The sequence below is a fragment of the Mobula hypostoma genome, chromosome 6 (genome assembly GCF_963921235.1).
Source record: "Mobula hypostoma chromosome 6, sMobHyp1.1, whole genome shotgun sequence".
Lineage (NCBI taxonomy): Eukaryota > Metazoa > Chordata > Chondrichthyes > Myliobatiformes > Myliobatidae > Mobula > Mobula hypostoma.
This window is the reverse complement of record NC_086102.1, coordinates 91,437,356-91,458,272: the sequence shown is the minus strand read 5'-3', so window position 1 is coordinate 91,458,272 and position 20,917 is coordinate 91,437,356. Positions and strand designations below refer to the sequence as shown.

The 20,917-nt window shown below is 39.5% G+C and overlaps 1 protein-coding gene across 1 annotated transcript in view; it reads right to left on the bottom strand.

The window, feature by feature from the left end:
* The window catches only part of vwa8 (von Willebrand factor A domain containing 8), a 485,234-nt gene that overhangs the window by 340,210 nt on the left and 124,107 nt on the right, over nucleotides 1–20,917 (bottom strand). Inside the window, exons 6-10 of the mRNA XM_063051192.1 lie at nucleotides 20,706–20,870; nucleotides 6,747–6,796; nucleotides 3,850–3,958; nucleotides 3,664–3,768; nucleotides 643–771 (exon numbers count right to left, since the gene is read on the bottom strand). Of these exons, the coding sequence (XP_062907262.1) occupies nucleotides 643–771; nucleotides 3,664–3,768; nucleotides 3,850–3,958; nucleotides 6,747–6,796; nucleotides 20,706–20,870 (558 nt within the window). The remainder of the gene's footprint in view (nucleotides 1–642; nucleotides 772–3,663; nucleotides 3,769–3,849; nucleotides 3,959–6,746; nucleotides 6,797–20,705; nucleotides 20,871–20,917) is intronic.

Genomic DNA, 20,917 nt, shown 5'->3' with positions numbered 1-20,917 from the left:
TTTCCATAAAAAAAGCTCTAACATTCTGTTTTTTTTATTATTATTGATATACTGTTCAGTTTGGTTGATAGTTTAACTCTTTTTCTACATAGGGATATGTTGTCTTGATTATTTTGATGTATTTTTCTCTGTTGTTGATTTTCAATAATAATTAATAAAAAAGATTTAAAAATGAAAATGAAAATATTTGTTCCAAGACACTTCCCCTGATATATAGTCTTGCTGCACTGTGTTTTGGTAATAATAGATATAAAAACAACAATGTGAAAAAGCCCACAGATGCTGGAAATCCAAAGCAATACACACAAAATGCTGGAGGAACTCAGCAGGTCAGGCAGCATCTATGGAAATGAATGAACAGTTGACTTTTCGGGCTGAGAAACTTCTTCAGGACTGAAATGGAAAGGGGAAGACACCAGAAGCAGTGTTTTCTTAGCATTCAATAAAGCTAAATCTAACCGCTATGAAATCTGGACATCAGACAGAACCTGTTTGCAAAAGTACTGAAGAATTTAAGATGATACTGCAACAAGTTCATTTACAAAGGGGAACCAGGCAAAGTGTTAAAAGTGACTATCAGAAATTAAATACTCAATTCGATGTGCATTCAATGTGTTCTATCATTAAGAAAGAATTAATTACCTTAATGGCCATCTCTTTGTCACCAATTTGAACAATAGCCTCAGTATGTGAAGTTTCGCCATTCATTTTTTTAATACCAGTAACTCCCTTTGGGTGAGAGGTACTTGCGGAGTCGAGCAAATCGAATGTCTAAAATAAATACATTTTTAGTTTATCTTCTGTTAAGTAAACGAATAATCCTAATAACAAAGAAAAACAAGTTGGACAGTCTTCACTTCATGAATGCACTTCCGCAACATTGACCTTTAACTATTTCACACAAAAAATTCTAGTAGAAAATGTTAATAGGGCACTTTCTCTGAAAGTATCCAAAATGGTACTGTGCTGTTTATTGATACTATGGCAGTTGCAGATCAATGTTCTGTGGGGAACTGTGGTTTCAAAATTTCAGACACATAACTACAGTGGCAGTATAAGTAGATCAGAGGCTGGGGACAGTGACATCTTCAAGGCATAAATGGGCAGTGCCATGGAAAAAGCCTTTTCACTAGATGAATACAATTTTAATAACTCTCAAGGATCTCAACACCATTAGGACAAAGAAGCCTCAATTGGCACCTCATCAACCACAGTAAATCTTCATTCCCTTCACCACATATATAGCTGCTGCAATCTGTACCACCCACAGCTCTAATCTGCTAACTAAATTTGCAGATGACACTATATTGATTGGCCTTATCTCAAACAATAACAAAGTGGCCTACAGGGAAGAAGTCATCTCTCTGACACAGTGGTGTCAAGAAAACAACCTCTCCCTCAAGGTCGCAAAAACAAAGGAGCTGGTTGTGGATTACAGGAGGAATGGAGACAGGCTAACCCCTGTTGACATCAACGGATCTGGGGTTGAGAGGGTAAACAGCTTTAAGTTCCTCAGCATCTACAACTGCACCTCTTTCACCTCAGACAGTTGAGGAAGTTTGGTATGAGCCCCCAAATTCTAAGATCTTTCAACAGGGGCACAATTGAGAGTATCCTGACTGGCTACATCACTGCCTGATATGGGAAATGTAACTCCCTTAATCACAGGACTCTGCAGAGAGTGATGCGGACAACCCAGCGCATCTGTAGTTGTGAACTTCTCATGATTCAGGACACTTACAAGGACAGGTGTGTAAAAAGGGCCCGTAGGATCATTGGGAACCCAAGTCACTCCAACCACAATCTATTCCAGCTGCTACCATCTGGGAAACGGTACCGCAGCACAAAAGCCAGGACCAACAGACTCTGAAACAGCTTCTTCCACCAGGCCGTCAAACTGATCAACTCACGCTGACTTGAGAGTACTCTATATTACATTGACTGTTCTATTTAATTTAAATTACTATGATTGCACATTGCACATTTAGATGGAGATGTAACATAAAGATTTACCCCTCGTGTATGTGAAGACTGTAAGAAATAAAGTCAATTCAATTCAATGTACTGCAATTACTTGCCCAAGCTACTTCAATAGTACTTCCCAAATGTACGGATAAAATTATCAAGGACATTCGCAGCAGACACATGAAAACACCCTCATCTTCAAATTCTCCTCCAGATGACAGACCATTCTGAATGGAAAGTATATTAATGGCCCTTCAGTGTTGTTGGGGTTAAATTTTGGAATTCCTTCTCCATGTGAACAATGGCAGCACCATTGCCAGAAGGACTGTAACGGAAGAGCAATTAAGCACAGGCAAGAAATGTTGATGTGGTAAGCAATGCCTAGATCCCAAAAATGAATGAATTAATAAGTTGACCCAGTTGATTTTCTGAGACGGGCTGAGCAAAGGAAGGATAGCAAGTAGGAACTTTACAGCTTGCATGGGGTCTTGCAACTCTCTGAGTCAGCCAAAGCAAACACATTCAAGGGCCTGCAAAGGCAATGCTTCCATTCTTTCAGTGACCAACTTCATCTCCATTCAATCCTTGTTGATATATGATAAGTCATGATGATTACTTTAAAACATGCACTCACATTTGCTTCTGGAAATGTCCTTGCAACACAAAATACTGAAAGAAACACTTTGAAAAGAATATAAGAGAGGACAGTAGTTAATCTGATGCCTTTACCAAATTTAGGATAGAATGTTACTACCATTTGAGATCTGCCATACCACAACATAACTAAGAGAGCTGTTTAACAATCACCCACCGGATTATTTTTAAATAGCTTTCAAGATACCGTCTTTATCCTCTAATTTCTACTCCCTCTCAGTGGAAACAATCTTTTTGAGACTCACTACCCAGGGAGTTATGAGGCCAATCCCATAGTATACTGTTGTCTCGCCAGCATGTTGAAGAACTATGGCAATTCTATGAATAAAATGGTTCTCATTAATAGTTAAATTTAATATTTAAAGATATGAAGTTCTATCAAATGGCAGTAGTTATATTTAATTTGGATTAAATGTCATACTAAAGTGTACATGTGGGACATGGATCTCATGCTAACTTTGTTTAACCATTTAAGTTCATTGCTCAGCTATTCCTCATGGAGTCACAAATACAAAAACATCTGCAGATGCTGGAAATCGAAGGCAGCACACACAAAATACTGGAGGAACTCAGCAGGCCAGGCACCATACTTGGAAAAGAGTAAACAGTAAACGTTTGGGGCCGAGGAGAGGGGGAGGAGGGTGAAGTAAAGAGCTGGGAAGTTGATTGGTGAAAGAGATAAGGGGCTGGAGGAGCAGGAATTGGATAGGAGAGGATAGAAGACCATGGAAGAAAGGGAAGAAGATGGAGCACCAGAGGGTGGGGATGTGCAGGTAAGGAGATGAGGTGAGGCAGGAATAGTGAAGGAGAGGGGTTGCAATTACCAGAAGTTAGAGAAATCAATGTTCATGCCATCAGGTTGAGGGCTATCCAGACAGAATAAAGGATGTTGCTCCTCCAACCTGAGTGTGGCCTCATTGTGGCAGTAGAGGAGGCCGTGGACTTACATTCCTAATGGGGTACTGATTTCAATGGGCACCCAGACACCAATTGGTCAGTAAATCAGTCATGATGAGGGATTTGCCTGTAATCGTTATTACTTACTTTCAATACATCTTCCACTCCAATTACACCTTCTTTTCCAAGCATTAAATCATATGGATAAAGTCTATGGAGCAGTTGCTGAGCAGACATCATGGGAAATGCATCCTATTCAGAGAATAGAAGTTTAATTAAATTCTCTTATAAATTAAATGTGTAAGGTTGTGTTCAGCTATCATATGCACATACCATGATTTTAATGACAGCTGGTAGATTATCCACGGGAAACTCAGGCAAACCAAGAGTTGTGGATTCTTGAGTGCAAAGGGCCATTGCAAAAGACAGCATCTGAGATATTCTGGATATGAAGAAAATGCTTTAGTTATTAAGCTGCAGAATGCTAATCAGGTTAAGTTTTCACATTTTATGCTGCTATAGCTCTACTTTAATACATAGTAACAATTCGAACATTAAACAATACTGCAAGTTGGTAAGAGTAATGAGGATCAGCCTTGACTGGTGCGGAACCATTTGAGGCACAAAAGGGAAACAGAACTACTGTATTCTGTTCGTAACTTCATGTACATGAGCTTGGGAAGGATGGTTAGACTCGTTTCTGGAAGTGCAACCAACATTCCTTCACAGGCCATAACAAGCCCACTTCCATGATACATGTTTCCAGACCCAGCTCATTCTTTGATATCCAACTGAATGAGTCTTGACTATTGATCAGCCTTCATTCCTGTTGCTAACATTTTAATACCAAAATCTGCTTAAAGAAACTGGATACCTAACACACAAAATGCTGGAGGAACTCAACAGGTCAGGCAGCATGTATGGAAATGAATAAACAGTTGATGTTTAGGGTCGAGACCCTTCATCAGGATTGGAAAGGAAGAGAAAGATGTCAGAATTGGAAGGTGGGGGGCAGGGAAAGTACAAGCTAGAAGGTCATAATTGAAGCCAGATAAGTGGGAAAGGGGACATGAAATAAGAAGCTCAGAGGTGATATGTGGAAGAGACTAAGGCCTGGAGAAGAGGGAATCTGATTGGAAAGGAGAGTGGACCATGGGAGAAAGGGAAGGAGGAGGGGTACACAGGGGGAGGGAGGTGACAGGTAAGTGAGGAGCGAGGTAAGGTGGGGGCACAGTAGGTAAATGAGAAAAAGGAAAGGGAAGGGTGAAAAAAATCATTGGAGGTTGGAGAAATCAATGTTCATAGCATCAGGTTGGAGACTACCTGGACGGAATATAAAGCATACTTCTCCAACCTAAGAGTGGCCTCATTGTGGCAGAAGAGGACACCATGGATCAACATATGGGAAAGGGAATTGGAATTGAAATGGTTGGTCACTGGGAAATTCTGCATTTTGCGGATGAAGCGAAAGTGTTCATCAAAGCAGTCCCCCAATTTTTCAGGTCTCACCAATATAACAGCCACATTGGCAACACTGGATACAAAAGATGACCCCCAAAAAATTCTGAGATGAAGTGTTGTCTCACTTGTTTGGAACCTTGAATGGATCTGAGGGAGGAGGTGAATAGGTGTAGCACTTCTGCGACTTGCAGGACTAAGTGCCAGGAGGGAGACTAGTGGGGAGGGACCAATGGACAAAGGAATCACAGAAGGAATGATACTTGCAGAAAGCAGAGAGTGGCGGGGGGGGGGTTGGGGGTAAGGTAAAGATGTGTTTAGCAGTAGAGTCATATTAAATGAGGTGGAAGTTGTGGAGAATGATGTGTTGGGTACAGAGGCTTATAGGGTTTTCGGTGAGGACAAGAGGAACTCTATCTCTATTAAAGTGAAGTAAAGGCATCCGTTAGTCTTGCGAGACCATGGATCTGCGCCTGGAAAGTCTTCACTCTCCAGGGTGCAGGCCTGGGCAAGGTTGTATGGAAGACCAGCAGTTGCCCATGCTGCAAGTCTCCCCTCTCCACGACACCAATGTTGTCCAAGGGAAGGGCATTAGGACCCATACAGCTTGGCACCAGTGTCCACGTGCCCACCTATCTCTATTAAGGAGCACAGATATCTGTGGAAAGCAGGAGCTGCAGGCGAGGGCAGTGTCAATGGTGGAGGAAGGAAAACTATGTAATTTGAAGTAGAATAACATCTCTTATGTCCCCGACCAAACAGTCCTTCCAGGTAAGGCAACACTTCACCCGTGAATCTGTTGGAGTATCTACTGTATCCGATGCTCCCAATTTGGCCTCCTCTACATTGGTGAGACCAAACGTAGATTGGGAGAGCAGCTTTGTTGAGCACCTTCACTCCACCCGCAAAAAGTAAGCCAACCATTTCAATTCCAATCCTCATTCCCACTGTGACATTATCCTCTTCTGCTATGAAGAGGCCACTCTCGGGTTGGAGGACCAACACTTTATATTCTGTCTAGGTAGCTTTCAACCTGATGGCACAGACATTGATTTCTCCAACTTGCAGTAATTTTTTTTCACCTCTATCTTCCTTCTTTCTCATTTACTCACTCTGCCCCACTTTTTACTGATTAATAGATAGCTTCTGGGGGGGGCGGGGGGGTCAATGACATGCTTCTTTATCTCTCTCAGTAAATATTGTCTGGCTTGTTTAGCACTTTCAGGCTATAGGAGTGGTGCATCTATTTTCTGTCTGCATTGTATTTTGTGGCATGCTTATTATGACAATCTGTCACATGTGTTGGGGCGTGATAAAATTAAATGAGTATAGTTATGTATTCACGCTATGTTAATTAGTTGTTTAGTTAAGTCTAGTGCAGAGGGGTTAATACATGGGGAATGATTTTCTTTTTGCTGACCGTTAATTGGAACGTTATTAGACCACTTAAATACGTACAGAATGCCAATTCTGATGTCGCTAATTAAAATGCTTGATTACCCTGATTTGAACACTAAGATTACTATATCACTAATTTACTTTCATTAATTTTTAGTGATACAAGATTATTTGTCTTTGCTGGCTTCGTAATAAGGGATTGAATGTGCCTTTGTCAATTTAGAAATTAGTTATTTGGAAGCACATCACACAATGTCAAGTACCCTGGCTTTGTATCTCAATTGTTTTGGTTTGTTTTCAAGTAACTGCTATACAGGGATTTTTATTTTATTTTAATACTGCCATATAGTAGATATAATACTATTACCCCATACCTCTCAGTGGGCACATTTGGTCCGATAGCATACAAGAGTGTCAAATGGTCCTGGAAAAAGAATGTGTGAAAAGGAATCAAAATAGGACTAGCATTTCTTCAAAAGCCAAGTCCACTATAAATTCAACACAAATAAATCAGAATTTTCAATTCTATGCACCAACCTGGCAACTCATACACATGTGCCCATAATGTATTGGACAGAGTGCACAACTCTCTGCAGCTTCATGAAGCTGATGTCAATATCATTGAGTAAGTCCAAAAAGAGTTGGCACAAATCTGAATGCAAATAAACTGAAAAATCCAAAAACGATCCCAGATATCCTCCCAGTCCTCTCACATAAACCAAGACTGCTCTCTTCCTAAACCCTCCCCCCAAAAAAACTCTATTATCCATAAAAAAAAGAAATTCCACACATACCACACCTGTGGCTAGTACTTGATAACAACAAATAACAAGGCATTCAACAAATTACCACCATCTGACTCAGGATTTCTGCCAACTTTCTATCTCCTTGATTTTGATCCTCTCCTTATTACACTCAATCAACATTATTTTTTTCCCATTCTTATTTCGACCTGATTTTCTTCCAGCCACATTCTTCTCCTTCTCTTATTCTTTGATTGCTTTGAGTTGACTGCATGTTGAAGGATTTATCAGCAGACTTAAATTAATAGTGTCACAGACTTAATAAGGACATGTGAGAACAAGTTTGTACTCACAAAAACATTCCAATTCTTCCCCTATGGAAGACAATGGATGAACCACAAAATTCATAATCTACTGAGGGCTATATCTGTGGTGTTCAGGTCTGGTGACCTAGAGTCATGTAATAAGTCCACGTATGATCTCCAGAAGGCCATTGCAAGCACAAAGAGGCAATTTCAGGCTAAACTTGAATCACAGATACATGCTTGGATGCTCTGGCAGACTTGCACAATAAATAATTTTGTTCAAGGTAAGATTAGGTAGCGTAAGTGGCAATTGACCCATCACTCCTCAATGGTTTTAAAGCGCTTTCATAGGAAGAACTATGATACACTAATGCGAATCCGCATGTTTCTAAATAACCCTTTAATTTCAATCTCTGAAGCCGAGGTCTAAGTATTCTTGAAGAGTGTAAGAGTGAATCTATGCAAGGTGTCTGGCCCGGATGAGTTCACGGAGTGCTATGGATCTATGCAAAACAGCTAGCTAGCGAATTTAGATATACACAAGCTATTGCTTCTGTGATCTGAAATTTTCATCTGCTTCAAAGAGGCATCTATCGTACCGGTGCCCAGGACGATCGTGGTGACCTGCCTCAATGACAATCGTGCAGTAGTTCTTACATCAACCTCAATGAAGAGATTAGTTATGGCGGAACTGAACTCTTTCCTCAGAGATGACTTGGATCCACTCTAATTTGCCTACCACTACAAGACAGAGGACCTAAGGGCAAGGTTGTTGGATTCAAAGCTAATGAGATATTGCTGCATTTTCACGGAGACACACAGTGGTCCAACCCGAGGGCTTCTCGATTCAACATATGGACTGAACTACTGTTTCAGAGAAGGCAAGAGGTGGGGGGGGGGGGTGGTCTGTGTTTCATGATAAATTCTGCTTAGTGCTCGGACATAATGGTCTTGTCATACTCTTGTTCTCCTGATGTGGAACGTCTAATTATTAACTGCTAACCTTTCTTTGTGATTCTGCCGCAGTTTACATACCTCCAATGGCAGATGTTAATCAAGCACTAAATGTATTGAGTATCATAATTAGGAAACAAGAGACAGTCAACAATATTGACATGGACTTCAATCAGGAATGCTTGAAGAAATATCTGCCCAATTATCATCAACATATTGCCTGCAGCATCATGGGTCCCAACATAATTGACCAATGTTACAAAATGATCAGGAATACCTATCCTTTCATCCCTAGACTGCATTTTGGGAAATCTGATCATCTAGCTGTCCTCCTCCTACCTGCATACAAGCAGAGGCAAAACAGTAAGCCACCAGAGATCAGGACAACAGCAAGGTGGTCATAGGAGACAAAGAAGTAGCTGCAGGATTGCTTCAAGTTGGTGGACTGAGCCATGTTAAATGACTCATGAGAGGATCTGAATGAATATGCCATGGTTGTCACAGACTTTATAAAGAACACTTGAGGATATGTGTCCATACAAAGTCATTCAGTCTTCCCCAACCAGAGGCCCTGGATGAACCAAGAGATCCACAATCTGCTGAGGGCTAAATCAATTGCATTCAGGTCTTATGAAGAAACTATATGAGGTCCACGTATGATCTCAGAAAGTCATCCCACATGCAAAGTTCTTTTCTTTTGAAATCTTTTAATTATTATTATCCAAAATTAACATGAGTACATTGAAGTAAGCAACACTTACAATGTCTCAAGAAAAAAAAACATTATTTTAAAGATTGAAAAAAATTTTGTCATTAATAACCCCCTACTAAGCAAGAAAAAGTGAGGGAAAAAACCCCCATTAGGTGTTCAACCCCGGAGCCATGCGTCATACAAAAAGCTTTTAAAGATAAACATCAAACCACCAGCAAGAAAAAAGAATGTACCAAAAATTTACAATTAGATCATGGAGGAAATTTATCAATTAATTCACATGATAATAACGAGCAAATGAACCCCATCTTTTCTCAAAATCAAACATAGGTTCAAAGGTTTGACTTCTAATTTTCTCCAAATTAAGACATTGCATCACTTGAGAGAACCACTGTGACAAAGTGGGAGCTGATGTATCCTTCCACTTCAACAAAATGGCCCTCCTAGCTATCAATGTAACAAATGCAATAACATGTTAGTCAGACACAGAGATACCATGGATATTTTGAGGAATTATTCCAAAAAGCACAGTTAATTTGTTAGGTTGTAAATTATTTTTAAGTGCTTTCGAAATTGTTGACAAAACTGACTTCCAGAACTGTTCCAGTATAGAACAAGACCAAAACATGTGTGTCAGTGTAGCTGTCTGAGTTTTACATCTATCACAATAACTATCAACATCAGGGAACAAGCGAGCCGCTGATAAAGTTAATTAACCGGCATGCAGATGTATGTCCAATGTCCAGGCAATGCAAGGGGACGGTACATGATGTTGTTGTCACATCAGATCAGCCTATTAAGCAACACCCCTATAGGATGAACTTGGAGAAGGACAAACTAGTGGAGAAAGAAATTGAACACATGCTAGCCACAGGTATTATTAGACCATCCAAATTGGAATGGGCTTCTCCCTGTGTGGTTGGCCCGAAACCCGATGGGAGCATACGATTCTGTACAGATTACAGAAAGGTGAACGCCATCACAAAAACTGATGCTTACCCCATCCCAAGGGTAGACGATTGCGTCGATAAAGTGGGGAGAGCTAAGTACATCACAAAGATTGATTTGCTGAAAGGGTACTGGTGCGTTCCTTTAACCGACTGGGCTAGAGAAATCTCAGCATCTGTCACTCCGTCCAGGTTATACGAGTATAATGTTTTACCTTTTGGCATGAAAAACGCCCCAGGGACCTTACAAAGGATGATTAATTCAGTAATAAAAAGGTTAAAGAACGCAGAAGCGTATATTGACAATTTAGTGGTCTGGAGTGACATGCGGGAGGAGCACAGTGTGGCAGTAGAGGAACTGTTTAAACCGCTGTCTGAAGCCAATCTGACAGTGAACCTCGCAAAAAGTGAGTTCGGCCACGCTATGGTCACTTATCTGGGGTATGTGGTAGGACAGGGGCAGCTGGCACCGATTCAGGCTAAGGTGCAGGCTATCTCTGAAGTTCCCATCCCGACAGACAAGAGAGCCCTGAGAAGGTTCTTGGGAATGGTGGGGTACTATCGGAAGTTTTGCAAAAACTTTGCGGTATTACCATCCCTCTTACTAAGCTCTTGCCGAAAAATGCGAAGTTTGTGTGGAACAACCTTTGTCAACAAGCCTCCGAGAGTCTGAAGGCGATTCTGTGTCACCACCTTGTATTGAATGGGCCTGACTTTTCAAAACCCTTCTCCCTAGCAACAGATGCTAGCGACGAAGCAGCCGGGGCGGTGCTGTTGCAGACAGGCAAAGAGGGGTTTGATCACCCAGTAGCTTATTTTTCTAAGAAGTTTAATGTCCATCAGAGAAATTATTCCACTGTGGAGAAGGAATTACTGGCAATCGTACTGGCATTACAACATTTTGAGGTTTATATTTGTCCGGCATGGAAACCACTGATAATTTACACTGATCACAATCCATTCGTGTTTTTGGCCACAATGAAGGATAAAAACAAACGCTTATTAAGTTGGAGCCTGGTATTACAGGAATTTGATATTAAGATAAAACATATAAAAGGAACGGCAATGTGATTGCTAATTGTCTGTCAAGGTGTTAACACTTAAAGTTCTCTGTACTAGCCGAATAGCTGATGACTACCTGTATATTAGTGTGTATCTTATAATGTGCATTCATGCCCATAATTTTTACCCCGGTAAAAATCCTTTTAAGGGTGGGGCTGTCATGTGTGACGCCAAGCAGAGCTACTGGACGGATGATGCTAATGAGAGAGATAACAGAAGACAATGGAGAAACATTCAAAATGCTAATCAGAGAGAAGAGAGAGATTAACGAGAAAGAAACACAATTCAGATATTGACAGACCGTTTGCTTTGAACCTGAACTGTTTGAAGTTTGATGGACAGGTGATACCCCAGCAGGAGGATAAAAAGAGCAGGTTTGCTAAGGCATGACACGTCACGAGACCCTGGAAAGAGCAGTGTGCCCCCACAAGCTGGTAGGAGTTTGGAGGACCGCTTCGCAGGAATTGGTCAGAGGCTCACAGGGTATAAAGGTACGATCAGTGGGAACCTGGGGTGTGTGTCCGCCCTTGCCTGGATGCCGGGTTCACCGCAGAAGAACGATTGTATGCGGAACGGAGGGGTCACAGTCGGTGACCACAGCAGGATCAGAAGACATCAAAAGGTCTGCCCAAAACCAACTGCATCTCTCACTCTCTCTCTCTCTCTCTCCAATGGTACAACAACAGCAATTACTTCGAACTGCACTAAACTGAACTGAACTCTGCTTCACTGAAGACTGATCATTTTACCCATAGATTGCGATAGAGCTTGGTTGATTCCTATTACCCTATTTCTGTGTACATGTGTGTATTATCATTGCTAACCTGTTACATTTATATCCTTGCGATTAGTGTACTGTATTACTTATTTCTTTAATAAAACTTTATTAGTTCCTAGTAATCACAGACTCCAATGAGCGTTCCATTTCTGCTGGTTTGGCAAGCCAGTTATGGGGTACGTAACACTATCAACTAATTGTTCAAAAGACATCAGCCTATCTTCTTTCAATAAATCCAAAACAGAAATAATACCTTTATTTTTCTAAAGTAAAAATAGTGGATCACTCAAAGAAGGCTTAAAAAAGTAAATTCGATTTTAAACTACAAAGTTTAAATTTTTTAAGATTAAAAAATTAGCGGAACTGGAACCAAGTTTGTAAAGAATGCTTAATCACAGGGTATAAATTTAAATTAGCAACTTTAGCTGATGGTACAGATAAAGCAGCTCCCAATAACAAGGTTAATTAAAACTGTTTCATAGCTTTCAATTCTAAGTCTACCCAACTTGTTCTTATCAACCCAATATAACCAAAAGAACATTAATCGTACATTAACAGCCCAGTAATACATTCTTAAATTAGGCAAAGTGAGACCTCCATCCTTGTTCAACTTTTGTAAGTGACATTTACTAATTTTTGGTCTTTTATTATTCCAAATAAAAGATAAAATAATAGAATCAATCCGATCAAAAAGCTTTCTAGTCAAAAAAACAGGAATATTCTGAAATAAATATAAAAATTTCGGTAGAATCATCATTTTAACTATATGAATACGACCAACAAGTGAAAATGCAAGTGGACTCTATCTACTAAACAAATCCTTCATAGAGTCTACTAAGGGAAGAAAATGGGCTTTATAAAAGATCCTTATGTTTTTTAGTGATTATAACACCTAAATATCTAAAAAACATACGTGACTTTGAAAGGAGTATTATCATATATAGAAACAGATTCATTTAAAGGAAACAATTCACTTTTACTAAAATTTGTTTTATATCCTGAAAAATCACCAAATTCATTGAATAATTTTAGCAAGGCAGGAAGAGATTCCTCAGGATTAGATATATAAACAAATAAATTGTCAGTGTAAAGAGAAATCTTATGAATGGTCTCATTCACAAAAATCCCATAAATATTTTTAACTTCACGAAGAGCAATAGCAAGGGGTTCTAATATTAAATTAAATAACAAAGGACTTAATGGGCAACCTTGTCCCCCGTGAAAGCTGAAAAAAAGGAGACCTACAGTTATTAGTAATAACAGTAGCAATGGGAGCTTTATATATCATTGTAATCCAATTATTAAAATTAACACCAAAGCCAAATTTCTCTGAAACATTAAATAAATATTTCCATTCGACTCGATTGAACGCTTTTTCAGCATCCAAACAGATGACGTATTGTGGCGTTTTAAAAGAGGACAAATATATAATGTTAAGTAGTCTCCGAAGATTTGAAAAAGAATAACGACCCTTTATAAAGCCTGTTTGATCTTTAAAAATAATTTTACCCAAAACATCCTCCAACCATTTGGCGATTATCTTTGACAGAATCTTAGCATCTTTGACAGAATCTTAGCATCAATATTCAATAATGAAATAGGTCTATATAAGGCACAATCAGTAGGATCTTTATCCTTTTTAAGAATTAAAGAAATAGAAGCTTCTTAGAAAGTGGACGGTAAATCACCTTTCACAAAAGAATCCTTAAACATTTCCAACATATACAGAGAAAGCAATTTTCCAAATTTTGTATAAAATTCTACAGGATAGCCACCAAGTCCAGAGGCCTTACCAGATTGCATTGAAAAAATAGCTTTATGAATTTCGGCTTCAGTAATTTGGGCATCAAGAGTTTTTTGACCCTCAACAGAAATCTTAGGAAAAGCAATCTTTCGTAAGAAAGCATTCATTTTAGAATAATTAGGAAGGGGAAAAAAGATTATGAGAGAAAACTGGCAGGGAACATAAAAACTGACTGTAAAAGCTTTTATAGATATGTGAAAAGAAAAAGATTTGTTAAGACAAATGTAGGTCCCCTACAGACAGAAACAGGTGAATTGACTATGGGGAGCAAGGACATGGCAGACCAATTGAATAACTACTTTGGTTCTGTCTTCACTAAGGAGGACATAAATAATCTTCCGGAAATAGTAGGGGACAGAGGGTCCAGTGAAATGGAGGAACTGAGCGAAATACATGTTAGTAGGGAAGTAGTGTTAGGTAAATTGAAGGGATTAAAGGCAGATAAATCCCCAGGGCCAGATAGTTTGCATCCCAGAGTGCTTAAGGAAGTAGCCCAAGAAATAGTGGATGCATTAGTGATAATTTTTCAAAACTCTTTAGATTCTGGACTAGTTCCTGAGGATTGGAGGGTGACTAATGTAACCCCACTTTTTAAAAAAGGAGGGAGAGAGAAACCGGGGAATTATAGGACGGTTAGCTTAACATCGGTGGTGGGGCAAATGCTAGAGTCAGTTATCAAAGATGTGATAACAGCACATTCGGAAAGCAGTGAAATTATCAGACAAAGCCAGCATGGATTTGTGAAAGGAAAATTATGTCTGACGAATCTCATAGAATTTTTTGAGGATGTAACTAGTAGAGTGGATAGGGGAGAACCAGTGGATGTGGTATATTTGGATTTTCAAAAGGCTTTTGACAAGGTCCCACACAGGAGATTAGTGTGCAAACTTAAAGCACACGGTATTGGGGGTAAGGTATTGATGTGGATAGAGAATTGGTTGGCAGACAGGAAGCAAAGAGCGGGAATAAACGAGACCTTTTCAGAATGGCAGGCAGTGACTAGTGGGGTACCGCAAGGCTCAGTGCTGGGACCCCAGTTGTTTACAATATATATTAATGACTTAGATGAAGGAATTAAATGCAGCATCTCCAAGTTTGCGGATGACACGAAGCTGGGCGGCAGTGTTAGCTGTGAGGAGGATGCTGAGAGGATGCAGGGTGACTTGGATAGGTTAGGTGAGTGAGCAAATTCATGGCAGATGCAATTTAATGTGGATAAATGTGAGGTTATCCACTTTGGTGGCAAAAACAGGAAAACAGATTATTATCTGAATGGTGGCCAATTAGGAAAAGGGGAGGTGCAACGAGACCTGGGTGTCATTATACACCAGTCATTGAAAGTGGGCATGCAGGTACAGCAGGCGGTGAAAAAGGCGAATGGTATGCTGGCATTTACAGCAAGAGGATCCGAGTACAGGAGCAAGGAGGTACTACTGCAGTTGTACAAGGCCTTGGTGAGACCACACCTGGAGTATTGCGTGCAGTTTTGGTCCCCCAATCTGAGGAAAGACATCCTTGCCATAGAGGGAGTACAAAGAAGGTTCACCAGATTGATTCCTGGAATGGCAGGACTTTCATATGATGAAAGACTGGACCGACTAGGCTTATACTAGTTGGAATTTAGAAGATTGAGGGGGATCTTATTGAAACGTATAAAATCCTAAAGGGATTGGACAGGCTAGATGCAGGAAGATTGTTCCCGATGTTGGGGAAGTCCAGAACGAGGGGTCACAGTTTGAGGATAAAGGGGAAGCCTTTTAGGACCGAGATTAGGAAAAACTTCTTCACACAGAGAGTGGTGAATTTGTGGAATTCTCTGCCACAGGAATCAGTTGAGGCCAGTTCATTGGTTATACTTAAGAGGGAGTTAGATATGGCCCTTGTGGCTAAAGGGATCAGGGGGTATGGAGGAAAGGCTGGTACAGGGTTCTGAGTTGGATGATCAGCCATGATCATACTGAATGACAGTGCAGGCTCCAAGGGCCGAACGGCCTACTCCTGCACTTACTTTCTATGTTTCCATGTAATCTACTGGACATTGAGATTTATAAAGTTCGGTATAAAAATCTTATTAATTTTTTCATATTCCCAAGCCAGGGTACCATCTTTCCTACAAATTTTCAAAATTTGCCTTTTGGCTCTAGCTGTTTTTAATTGAGATGCAAGCAGTTTATTATTTTTATCTCCAAACATATAAAATTGGCTCTTTAACTTAAGCAAATAGCCTTCAATAGGATGAGTTAATAATAGGTTATATTGTGATTGAAGTTCCACCCTTTGTTTGAATAAATCAATATCAGGGGAAATTGCATAAATATTATCTGTCTTTAATTTGTTTTGAAATCTTATCTAATTCTACTTTAGTCTGTTTTTTAAGCTAGGCTGAATAAAAAATGATTTGACCACGTAAAAATGCTTGAAATATATCCCATATAATTAATTTGGACGTATCAGTATGCAGATACCTCCATAATTCAATCAATCCAAAATCCGTCAAAAAGGCGTTAATAAATGATGCAGAGTGATTTGGAAGTCGCTGATTGGTTGAGTTCTTGTCAATCAAAGGATTTAAACAACAGTTAAAATCCCCACCCATTATCAACATATATTCATTTAAATCAGGCAGTAAAACAAATATCTTTTTAAAAAAAGAAGGATCGTCCAAGTTAGGGCCGTACAAATTGACCAAAACAACTTTTCTCTTACAGATCACTCCTTTAACAATTAAAAATCTACCATTAAAATCTGATTTAATATCCTCTTGAGTAAATACATTGGATTTAATAAAGATGAACACTCCCTTAAGTGGAGTGAAACTGCAAACCCCTCAACCATCCAAAAAATCTATTTTGATCTCCCGCCCTGATATATGTCTCTTGAGCAAAAATTATATCAGGTTGGAATCGGTTAATGATTTTAAAAGTCTTTTTTCATTTGATGGGATGATTCCAACTACGTACATTCCAACTTATTACATTAATCCGTTTAAATACTATACTATAATTTTATTCTACTTTACACATGCGCAGAGCACATACCAATACGGGATGATCAAAAATGGCGGCGATGAAGAATATAACCACATAGAAAACACGTAAGCTCCGGAACCACCCAATGGGAAAAAACTCCTAACTCTAACCCCATCCTCCTTCCCCCAAAGCCCGAAAAAAGGCAGGCACCCTACAATAGAATATGAAGCCAGGGACTGCTCTGTCTGTACAGTAAAAAATTTTTTAAAGATTCTCTCTCCCTCCCCCAGTTAAAAAAAACCAACTGACCTTGTAAGAAGAGCGATAAAGTCTCAACAGTGTTTACATTCCAGCATCTACAAGCTATCCCATATTTATATTTAATCTTTTTTTAAACAAGAAAGAACCAAAATAATGTCATCGTTTAAAAAGAAAAACCAGTGCCATTTTTTAAATTTAACATTAAATCCCTAAAAAAAACTTTGAATTCGGTTATAAGCTATAATAAAGCAGGAAAAAAGTTAATAGCATATTTAACCCAACTATATGTTCAAAAATACCAATTAATAATATCATAAGTAATTGAACCCTCCCCTAAATATATATATAAAAAGAAACCCCATTAGTAGGAAAAACTACCAATTAATTAATTAAGAAAGATACAAAAGAAGACATCAAACCAGATATTAGGTTAAAGGAACAAGTCCCTTTATCTTTTTCTCAGTCGAATGTCCGAGTAACCATTTAAACAGTCATACTTGAACCATAGATCTTCTTTCCAAAATAAAACCAATAATATGCAATAATGAACAAATCTCCTCATTTTCTCTCAATGAAATATCCAAGTAACCTTCATAAATCTTCTTTCTGAAATGCCAATAATATACAGATAACCAAACCACTTCTCAGACAGTTCATTCAGTAGCAGCGGCAGGTATAGTTTGAACGAACTCCAGTGCAGCTTTTGGATCAAAAAATGTATGAGGAGGAGAGTTAGGAGAAAAAACTTTAATTCTTGTCATGTAATGCAAAGAAGGAAACAGTTTCTTATCACATGCCTGTTTCATTACCAGAGCAAATCTTGATCTTTGTTCCATTACCTCCTTCGGATAATCCTCATAAAAACAGATCTCAGATTTCCTTAAATTTAAAAACTCTGTTTTCTTGCCTGGTGCATTATTTGATCTTTAATTTTAAAGTGATGAAAACAAACCAAAACAGACCTTGGCTTATTTGGATCTTTAAATTTCGAAGTAACAGCTCTGTGTGCTCTTTCTATAGTAGGCAGCTGTGATAATATGGTAGGAAATAAGGTATGAAAATGCTTACCAAAGTAAGCAGTTAAATCTCCATCTTCAGCTCCTTTTTGCAGCCCAACAATTCGTATATTCCTTCAGCGAAACCTAGTTTCCAGGTCTACAATCTTATTTTGATATCTTTCCAAATGAGTTGTAGCTTCAAACAATTTTTGCTTAGTTATCTTCAATTCCTCTTCGTGTGTAATAACTTGAGTTTCCAAGTCTTTAAGTTTTCCAAGAAATGACTTCATTTCATTACTATTCTTTTCCAGTTGGTCTTTAATTGACCCATTCTGATCTTTTAATTGAATTCAGTGTCCGAACCATATCTTCAGCCCATGGTGGCATTTCATCAGGTCTTTCCTTTTGCATCTTTCCTTTCCCATTACCTTTGTCACTAGGTTCAGACAAGTTCTTCCCACTCCTCATAGACATAGACATATTGTTCCCCTTCAAGAATCAGCAAATAAAAATTTTAAATTCAAAGTTTAAACGGGGGGAGAGGAACAAAACTAAGAGCAGCACAAAACTGCTGCTACTCCATTTGCATACAGGTGCAGTCTCCCAAAGTGGCAATTCAAGACTAAACTTGTATCACAGAAGGATGCTCGACAGATATGGCAGAGTTTGAATGCTATTACCTCCAACAAAATTAAACCAAGCAGAATATGTGACAATAAGGTTTCATTCTCAGATATGCTCAATTCCTATTATGCTCGCTTTGACCTACAGAACATGGAGGCACCTTCATGAACTCCCAAAGTCTTCAACGACCCTGCGTTTTCAGTCTCCGAGGCCAATGTGAAAGCATATTCAAGAGGGTAAACTCATGGAAAACACTGGGCCCAGGTGATGTACTGAAGACCAGTGGTAAGCAATTGGCTGTAGTGTTTGCTGATACCTTAAGCCTCAGAAGCTTCGGCAGTTTGAGGTACCCACCTGCTTCAAGCAGGCTTCAATTATACCAGTGCCAAAGAAGAACATGGTAACCTACCTCAATGACTATTGTTCTGCAGCACTTACATACACTGTGAAGAAGTGCTTTGGCAGTTTGGTGCTGAAACATATCAACTCCTGCATAACAAGCAACTTGGATCCACTCCAATGTGTTTAACATCATACCAGTTCAACAGCAGATGCCAATTCATTGGCTCTTCACTTAACACTTAAACATTTGGACAGTGAAAATGCATCCAAGGGAATGCTCTTCATTGACTACAACTGCTCGTTCAACACTATCATCCCTTCAAACTAATCAATAAGCTCCGAGGCCTAGGCCTTAATATCTCCTTATGCGACAGAGTCTCTGATTTCCTCACTTGCAGACCCTACTCAGATCAGTTTGGCAACATCTCCTCTGTAATTACCATCAACACAGGTCACCACAAGGCTGTTTGCTTAGCCCCCTATTCTAATTGCTTTATACTTATGAGTGTGAGGCAAACTACAGCTCCGATGACATATTTAAGTTTGCTGATGATGGCCGAATCAAAGATGGTGATGAACCAGCATATAGGATGGAGACAGAAAATCTGGCTGAACTATGCCACAACAACAACAACCTCTCACTTAACATCAGCAAAGTTAAAGAGCTGATTATTGACTCCGAGCGGAAGAAATCAGAGGTCCATGAGCCAGTCCTCATCAGCAGATTAGAAGTAGAAAGGATCAGTCACTGTAAATTCTTCAGTCTTATCATTTCAGGGGATCTGTTTTGGGTCCAGTACCACAGCACCTCTACTTTCTTAGAAGTTTGTGAAGGTTTCACATATCAACCAAAATTTTGACAAGCTTCTAAAGATATATGGTGGACAGTTGCATCACGACCTGATATGGAAGCGCCAATGTCCTTGAAAGGAAAATCCTACAAGAAGTAGTGGATATGGCTCAGCTCATCACAGGTAGAGCCCTCTCATCACTGAACTCATCTGCAAGGAGTACTGTCACAGCAAAGCAGCACCGATCATCAAGGACCCCCACCATCCACCTCGCTCTGCAACTGGATACTTGACTTCCTCATCACCAGACCTCAATCAGTGATGGTTGGTAACACATTTCCTCCTCACTGACCATCAATGCAGGTGCACCTCAAAGCTGCGTACCTAGCCCCTGCTCTGCTCTCTATACAAACGTGACTGTGTGGTTAAGCACTGCTCCAATGTTGTTTTCAAATTCGCTGACATCACTACTTTTGGACAAATTACAGGTGGTAATGAGTCAGCTTATGAGCGAGCTACTCTGGTTGAGTGGTGCTGCAACAACCACCTCTCACTCAATAACTGCAAAAGTAATGAGGGGATTGTGGACTTCAGGAAGGGGAAAGAGAGAGCAAACATATGCCATGCTATATTTGTTGCTAGTTGGTGGAGAGGGTCAACAGCTTTAAGTTCCTGCTGATTGTTCCTATTGCCCTCTCAATAATTTTCAACATGCAGTCCAGTAGATTAATTGACCACCGTAAATTGACCAATCATGGATGAGCAGTAGAATATCCTTAATATTGATGGGAATATGGGGCAAAATAAATAGGATTAATGTAAATGGCTGTTTGGTGGTTGTCATGGATTTGGTGGGTCAATGGTCCCATGTCTATGCTGTATGCTTTGATGAGAAAACTTACTCAATGTTTCAATTCGTGTAAAGTGAAAGAAGGAATTTTAACCAATTATGGATAATTATTCATAATCATTCTTATTTGTGACTAACAGAAAAAGTCATCGTAAGGACACTGAAAGAACCATAATGGATATGTCATAATTACCTTAAAAGGTAGACTATAAATGTCTCTAGCTTGAAATCTTGAACGAAGTGGAGGATCCAGAGGATTCCCAGGATACCTTGGTACTGGTAGACCTAGGGCTATAACCCTGAAGTCCTCACTAACCCGTACGATCTTCCACACATCCAGCTCTTCTTTTGTGTGCTCCTGTTTGGAATGTAGCATGTTATCAGCAGGCCAAAACAAAACGACAA